Source organism: Belonocnema kinseyi, chromosome 7 (assembly GCF_010883055.1).
Source record: "Belonocnema kinseyi isolate 2016_QV_RU_SX_M_011 chromosome 7, B_treatae_v1, whole genome shotgun sequence".
Classification (NCBI taxonomy): Eukaryota; Metazoa; Arthropoda; class Insecta; order Hymenoptera; family Cynipidae; genus Belonocnema; species Belonocnema kinseyi.
This window is the reverse complement of record NC_046663.1, coordinates 63,069,278-63,078,404: the sequence shown is the minus strand read 5'-3', so window position 1 is coordinate 63,078,404 and position 9,127 is coordinate 63,069,278. Positions and strand designations below refer to the sequence as shown.

General features: G+C 30.7%; 1 protein-coding gene across 2 annotated transcripts in view; it reads right to left on the bottom strand.

The window, feature by feature from the left end:
* Positions 1–9,127, bottom strand: part of LOC117177420 (ankyrin repeat domain-containing protein SOWAHB) — a 439,406-nt gene that overhangs the window by 419,973 nt on the left and 10,306 nt on the right. For both annotated transcript variants that reach the window (XM_033368091.1, XM_033368092.1), the window contains exon 4: positions 3,242–3,394. In XM_033368091.1, coding sequence (XP_033223982.1) covers positions 3,242–3,394 — 153 coding nt within the window. The remainder of the gene's footprint in view (positions 1–3,241; positions 3,395–9,127) is intronic.

Below are 9,127 nucleotides of genomic sequence, written 5' to 3'. Positions count from 1 at the left end.
CTGAGCTCGTTTATAGAAGCGCCATACGACACCTTTGCGCTGGAGAGACTTATACATACCTGGGCGTGCCACAGAGCCGCATTCAGGATGTGACATCTATAAGGGATACTCTCCCAAGCAGATACAAACATCTCATGCAGCAGATTTGGTCATCCGAACTGTCGGCGAGGAATAAAGTATCTGCAACGAACATGCTTGCCGTCTCTGTACTACTGATTCATTTGGAGTTCCATGGACGAAGAACGAGTTCAGATCCCTTGATATCGGGACAAGAAAGGTTATGCATATGAACAAAAGCATGCATCTCAAGTCTTCCGTTCCGCGACTGTGCATCTCACGCCGTCAAGGGGGTCGCGGAATACTGAGTCTTAAATGTCTTCACAACAGGATTATTCTGGGTACAGCACATATAGTTGCAAATGGAAGAGACCCTCTTCTTAAAATGGTCAGGAATCACGAAGAAGTGGACAAAGGAGCGTTTCTGTACAAAGCATCGGAGGAGGCTGCTGAAACACTCGGACTTGACTTCAGTATTAGGAGTGATCAAAATGCATCAAATCTTATCTATCTCGAGTACTCACTCCTGAAAGCCCAGATTGAGAAAGCACAAGAGAAAAACTTTCGTGAACAGCTCCTCGATAAGAGGATGCACGGTATCTTCCACAGAAATATGAAGGGTCAGTCAATGTCTTGTGAGCTAACGTTTATCGCTCCTCTAAATGCTCCTAGGGAAATTGAGTCAATTGTCGAGAATGGGAAGTGCCGCATATACTGGAACTTTATATTCTCGACAATTGTTTCTGTTGCTCACTCGAGGCTTGACATGGTTCTTCTTTTTGACTTCGAGAAGCGAACCATGTTCGTTATCGAATTTTCGGCACCAGCTGACAAAAACATCATAACCAAGGAGAATGAAAAGAAAGAGAGGTATCGAGACCTTATAAGGGAGTTGCAATGATTGTACCCGGAATATTCTGTTAAACAGATCGTCCTTATTATCGGCGCTCTTGGAAGTGCCAAGCTTTCACTTGCTAATGGCCTAAAAAGCATCCCTGCGTGTCAACAACATGCTAAAACACTTGCGGGAAAAATGCAGAAGGCGGTTGTCCTTGGGTCGCTCCGTGTTCTTAACGTGCACGAGGCTTTTGCTGGATCGTCGTACTGATTCCTTTACAGACTGTAACCACCTATCTCACGGTCGTGAGACGTGGTTGTGGCTGAAATTTTACCGCGATTTCGCTGGGAGCGGGTGCAATTTTCCAGATTAGCACCCACTCCCGGCGAAATCCTACGTTTTTCCTTATGACAAATTTTTAATTATATATATTCCCCTCGAGAGAAAACAATGCAATAACTAAAACATTTTGAACTTTACATTGTAATTAAAATCTGTGTTTACTTATTTCAAGTCACATATTAGCGGTGACATCCATTGGATATTCATTTATTTAGTTTCAGCATTACCGACTTTGCTGACTTTATACTATTGCGGACTTTCAACTCACGAACTCGTACGTCTATGTTTGAATTTTTGGGGAAAACGAATTTTGGTAGAAATAAAATTTGGGTTAACCGAGACCTTACCTTCTACCCAAAAATATGAATTTTCAATAAAACAGTTGAATTTTTAACAAAGAAGAAAAAAGACTTTGATACAAAATTCTTGAATTTTAAACCATTTTTATCGAAGAAAGATGCAATTTCTAGTAAAATAGATTACTTTTTTTAATAGAAAAAGAAATTTTCGAAAAACAGTTGAATTTTGTTCGGCGTGCGATGTTCCGAAAAATTTGTGCAAGAATAAGATGCTCCCTTTAAGTAAAAATTCATAACAGAATCTTTCCAATACGCCGATTACCACCAATACTGAACCTTCATGCTTCATCTGCTAGCCGCACGCGCTCGAGAAGCGAGGAGTGCGCATGCAACTGCGCATTTCTTTACGCCGAGATAACTTATATTTCTGTTACCATTTATGAATTTTAGGAAAATATACGTTATTTTCAGAAACCGCTTCTGAAGCTAAATACAAATTTAATAAATTTACTATAAAAGTACCGGAATTTCATTTTCAGCAACCTAAATTCGTAAATTTCAGTTACTTCAGTATCTTAAATGTGGCGGAATTTTCCGAACATTTCTAACAGTATTCATATAAAAAAATCTCGCTCTATAATGTAAAAAATTTATTTCATACCCATGAGGAAGCAAAGTGCTCAAGGAATAATAACAAATAATTAAACCCTTAGTGGAAACACCCATAATACTTCATAAGAAGTATTTACATTTGAAGTACTTAGTAGTTTAAAAACCGAGTGGACTTCCCCTAAAGTAATAAAATGTAAATTCCCGAGGGACTCTAAGAAATAAATTTGGTAGTAAATAAGGACGATAGGCGATCGCTTCCTTCCTGTTGGGAACGGATCTGGGCATTAAAAGAGTGGTCGGCGCGTTTAATCGGCTCAATAAACATATCCAAATATTATGATGAAGCGTCGCGTCGAGCATACCCTGCCTCGGTTCGTGCTTTGTATCTTTATAGCAAGACCGTATTTATAAAAGAACCGTATTTATAAAATATAAAGTATGTAAGTTTGTATAGCCTGGCGACTCTTCGAGAGAAAGATCATGAATCCTCTACTTTTAATTTCGTAGCTGGCTAATTATGATTTACGGCAACATCCTCGCGACATCCTGATCGGTACGCGAGATACCGCCCGCAGGATATTCAAATACGATGAATATTGCCCGTCGCGATAAACGGTCTTTCGAAGAGAGAGGAAGCTACGGGGGAGGAAAAAAGAGGGATGAGAGAAATAAAGAGGAAAAGAGAAAGAGGAAAAGGAAAGGAGAGACATGAAGAGTGGGTGTAGTGTAGGGAATACCTATGGGGTAAACGACCGCCATGGTGATTCCAAGTAGTCCACTCGGTATGCAAGATGACCTTCCAGACCGCATCCTTTCGTACCGAGAGACTTTACTTAGAGACTTTCGAGGTCGTTATTAATACCAATCATCCTTTACTTACAAAAGACTTTTAATTGGAATTGAATTGTGTAATTAATATAGCATAATCAAGAGTTGATGGGCGTGAAAGTAATTATAACGCTCCAGGAAAATAAATCAGGCTTGAATGAAGTGTTCCTTTTGGAAATTCATGAATCGACGAATGTTCAGTAATTGGAGGATTGGTGCCGGTTTCAGAAATGATAAGTAAATGATTTTTTGAGTAAAAAATTACCTTCTCTGATCTTTTCTTAATGGGTGTTGTGTTGCCACTGGGACGCACGTTTAGATCAGTCTCACTAGCCATTCGATTGAAGCGTTGCATCCGTTCGCGAACGCTCAGCTGTTCAGCCGACGTTGGCTGAAGTACCGCTGGAACCTCGTCCTCCTATATTGTCAGGAAGTATCGAGTTGCCTAATTTGTATCTAATTAAAATACTAATTTTTCCAAACAAAAATAATCGAACTACATGAGAGGACTTTTCTCAGATACTACATACCAAATACTAGATACCAAATACCAGAGACCAGGCACCAGATAACAGACAAACAGAGAGGATTTGGGTCAATCCATTTCCCGAATATCAGAGATGGAGGTGGGTCTAGCAATTTTTATGAAACTTGGTGAATCTTTAATGTTGGGTGATTGAATTTTAATGGGTTTTTATAGGCGTAGCATATAATTTATGGCCTTTTAATGCAGTTCAAAAACAAACAAGAATATAGAAAGTGGTTCAAAAAACCAAACGAGGTGGGAGCAACTATGGTAATCCGCTGGACAGTTCGGTTATCCCAACTGGCAATTCAGTTATTTAGTGTAATCAACATTAATCCAGTTATAATCTAGCGCAATCCACTCGTTATTCGAAGTAATTGATGTAATTCAAGTATTTAACTTTTCAGCCAGATTAACTCAGGTAATTTGGAGTAATTCACATAGAAACTTCAAATAGTTTTTAATTACTTTGTTAAAAATTTGTCCTTTTTAAAATTAATTTTCTTATCTGAAAATTTATCAATTCCATTTTTGGTTTAAAATTCAATCTTTTTAAGTTGAAAATTGGATTTTTCGGTAGAAAATTAGACTTCTTCGTTGAAAATTCATGTTTTTGATTAAAAACTCAACTACTTAGTGAAAAGTTGAATTGCTTAGTAGAAAATTCAAATATTTGGTTAAAAAGTCACCTTTTTTGTTTAAAATTCATCATCATAGATTAAAAATCGAACTATTTTAATAAAAAATTTATTTCTTTGGTTAAAGATCACACTATATCCTTGAAAATTAATTTTTTTAACTGAAAATTTAACTGTTCCATTTTTAGCTGAAAATATTTCCTTTTTTTTACTTCAACTACTTGGTTAAAAGTTAGATTACTTTTTTTTAAATTCATTTTTCTGGTTGAAGATACAGAATTTTAGGTGAAAAATGGATTTTCAACTATTTTCTTTCAATTCATTTATTTCCGATATTGAAAACTATTTTTTTGATTGAAAATTTTACCTTTACATTTTCGGTAAAAATGTGTGTTTCTTAGTTGAAAATTCATGAATTTGGTTTAAATTCCGTTTTTTTTGTAAGAAAATTAACATGCTTGCCAAAAAATTTCATGTTATTGGTATCTTTTGTAAAAAATTCGCCATTTTAGTGAAAAAATTAATCCTCTTGCTTTAAAAGATAGCTTTATGGTTTAAAATTATTTAGTTTTTTCGCAAAAAATAAATGGTAAATACAAATATCATTCCATTTACGGTCAAAAAGTCGTGTTTTTAGCTGAAATAGGAATGATATGCCTCAAAATTTATCTTATTTAGTTGAAAATTCAAATAATTTCTTAAAAATGCATGCATTTTGTTTAAAAAACGTCTTTTCTGGTAGAAAATTGAGCTTCTTGGTTGAAAGTTGAACTAATCTTTTTTCTGATTGGAGATGCATAATTTCAGCCGAAAATTCATCTGCTTGGCTGCAAATTTGACTATTTTGTTTAATTTCGCTTTTTGCCAATAATTTTTATTGAAAACATAACGGTTTTTAAAAATTGAAAATTCAACTATTTGGTAGGAAATTCATGTATTTCGTTGAAAATTGGTATTTTTTGTAGAAAATTAATCTTATCAGTTAAAAATTTATGTTTTTCCTTAACTACTATTTAAATATTAACTATTAACTATTTGTCTACTATTTAATCTACTTTATTAACAATTACACAATTATTTTCAAAAGCATCCTTTTTCGTTGAAATATCCACTATTACATTTTTCGTTGAGAATTTATCTCCGTTGTTTTTTTTATTTAAAATTTACACTTAAATTTGAACATTTTACAATTGCATTTAAATATTTATAATTTTGCTTTAAAATTCATGTTTTGTTGTTCAAAATCTAAATAATTTCTTCAACAAATTGGTTCAAAATGCATGTTTTTTTGTTGGAAATTTATGTGCTTCGGTTGAAATTTTAGGTTTTTAGTTAAAAACTCAACTATTTAGTTAAAAGTTTATCCACTTCCATTAAAAATTTAAAAATTTGATTAAAAATTATTTTTTGTTTGGTGATATGTAATTTAATTTAAAATTTATATCTTTGATTGAGAATTTATTTTTTAAACTGAAAATGTACAATAATAACTTTCAGTTGACGATTTATCATTTTAGTTGAACATTCATTTTGTTATTGAAAATTTAACTACTACTTTCTTGAACATTCGTTTTTCTTTTTCTTGAAAATAAATTTTTGTATGAAAATGTAATTATTCCATTTTTTGTTCAAAATTTACCTTTTTAATTCAAAATTCATATATTTTGTTATAAATCCTTTTTTTTTGTAGAAAATTAATCTTCTTGGTTGAAAATTGAACTATTTTGTTATAAGTTATAAGTTTTTCCTTCCAACAAAATTAATATGACCAAAAGTTATACAGTGCCCATCAATTTTTATTTTGTTTGAATCGATGCAGAATATTATAAGGAAACAAAATAGCTTTTTAGGGAAAATTTTAATAACAAAATTTGTTTTAATTTTTGTTGAGCCCCTTTTTGAACTTTGTTTTTAAATGGCAATACAAAATTCTATAAATTATACATTATACCTGAAAAAATTAATAAAATTCAATTAGCAATTTGGGAGATGTAGAATTAAAAAAAGTCGAATCCCAAAATTCAAAACCCTCTAATTTCCTTAATTTTGAAAATTTTTATCAAAATCGCTAGATTCCCCCTCCAACTTTGATATTCAGGAAATGGATAGACCCATTTATAATAAGGGGGACTTGGACGAAATACAGGGTGTCAATTTATCTAATTACGAGTAAGAGAAAGCGGCCGAAATTCAATCGAAATAAATTCACTATACAATATTTAAGAATATCCTTAAAAATGAAGAAACAATGGAAAGAGGAAGCTAATTATCTACAAGATAGGAAAAGTGATTGACCACAGGATTAAACTTAAATTTTAAAATTCCACACAAATAAAATACAAAGTTTAAGAAAAGAATTTGTTGCTTGTTTAGGCCTCGGACTCATTTAAGAAATTAAAAATTGCGGCAATAGTAAAATAACACTTTGAAAATAGCAGGTAAATAGTGACACGAAATTTTTTAAATATTACATCGAGGGGTTAACTATTTTCGTAATCTGAAATCCGTTGATATCCTCTGAGATTTCTAAAAAAAATCGTCGATCTTTTTAAATCTGTTCTAATGTATAAAATCCCTTAAAATTCGTAGAAATCCCTTGAAACCCCTGAACTTCGTAAAAAATACAAAAAGTCCCTTCAAATTAAATTAATTACTTCAAGTTTTCTGGATATTCATTGAAATACCTTACTATTTTTTAAATATTCTTTATATATTTTCAGAACACTTGGAAATTTTATGAAATCCTAAGAAATTCTTTGAAAATTCTTTAAAAAATTATACTCTCAATAAATTCCTTAGGATTTTTTTAAAATATACAGTAAAATCCTTTTGAAATTTATAAAATCACTTAAATATAATTTTTCAAAATTCTTTATAAAATGATAAAATCATTTAAATCATCTGAAATCCTGTAAAATCTCACAAAATCAGATAAATCTCTTGAAATCTTTTATTTTGTGTGAAATTCCTAAACTGGCTTGAAATATTTGAAATTTTCTGGTATCCCTTAGAATCTTTTTAAATAATTTAAACGCTTCAAAACCCTATAGACCGAAAAATCCATTTAAAAAATTTTTTCAGATGAAATTAGTCGATACATATTTTTCTTATTTACGAAAAAATGTATACGGAATTAGAATTTAAATTCCTACTTCGTTAACAAAATATTTTTTAAACCTCTATAACTGTTTACCTAATTGAGATATTTATCTTTTTCTTTCACATTCTGATAGAGTTGACCGTCCCTTTTTCCAAATCCATTAAAATTAAACAATAAAAAGTTCAAAATTGAGCCGCCGTTTTGTTAATATTGTACCTTTTTAAAAATTTTGGGCGGATTTTAAAGTAAAACAAAAAACATTATCAGAATCAGAGAAAAAACTATAAATATCTCAAATAAGTCCAAAGTTGTAGAGATTTAAAGAAATTATTTAGGTTTTTTCGAAGACAAAAAAACCACAAAATTCAAATACGCATAGCTTCGTAGACCATTTTTATTTCGCAAATCGAACATATCGTAGAACCTGTCTAATTTGAAATGAATTCACCCTTTAAAACGATTTCATATCCCTGAAGTCTGTTAAAATACTTTAAAAACCATTTGGAATTTGTTGAAAGTTATTGAAATTTTAACAAATCTCTTGAAATGCTTCAAATCTTAAAAATGTTTTGAAATTTTTGATTTCTTAAAATATAAGGAAATTTTTGTTGCAGATAATAGAATGTTGCGGTAATTCATGAAAAGTTACCATATCTAACTGGTCACATGAACATAAAAGACCGAAAATTTCCATTAATTTCTGGCAATTTATAAACACTTCCAAATTTAATTTTGGGTAATTTATCCATAAATTACCTGTAATCTTACAATAAATTTTATAAATTCCCGGAAATTTAAAAAACGTTTAAAATTGAATGTTCGGTTATTTATCTAAATTTAACATAAATTACCTATAATATTATCAAAAATTACCAAAAATGTCATAAATTTCTGGAAATTTCTAAAAATATTTTTAATTGAATTTTGGATAATTTAAGTGAAGTTACCATATTTAACTGTAAAATTACCACAAATTACCAAAAATTTCCATAAATTTTCGCAAATTTATAAACACTTCTAGGTATAATTTTAGGCATTTTATCTTGAGTTATCATAAATTTCTGGTAATATTACTATAAATTACCAAAAATTTAATAAATTTCCGAAAATTGATAAGAAATGTTTAAAATTAAATTTTGGGCAATTATGGTAAGTTACCTGTAAATAAAAAATATTGACCTGTAAAATTACCATAAATACTGAAAATTTCCGAAAATTTATAAATACTTTTGGATATAATTTTAGGCATATTATATTAAGTTATCATAAATTTCTAGTAATATTACTATAAATTACCAAAATTTTCCGAAAATTTATCAAAAATGTTTAAAATTGAATTTTGGACAATTCATGGTAAGTTACCATATTCAGCTTTAAAATTACCATAAATACTGAAAATTTCCGCAAATTTGTTAACACTTCCAGAAATAATTTTAGGTATTTTATCTCAAGTTACCATAAATGTTCCGTAATATTACCATAAATTACCCAAAATTTCATAAAATTACGGAAATATATAAAAATGTTTAAAATTGAATTTTGGGAAATTTATGGTAAGTTGCCATTAGTTACCTTTAAAATACTGTAAATCACGTTTACTTTTTTTGAAATCTAATATGGGCTGAAATCATGGCTGTATTTCGAGAGATGTCTAAAATCATCCATTTGTTATAAAAAATATCAAATGCACCAAGGGGGAGAGGGATTTTTTCGACTTGTGTACGTTTTCAATACTCCTCGATAAAGTCCCTCTTCTCCCCCTAGGTGCATAATATACTATTATCCAAACGCCACTACCGGTACACTGCTTTTCAACGGCCAATAACTAAGACTATTCTACACTAGAAAAAATTGAGACACATATATTTTTATTGCTTAAGATCTCCT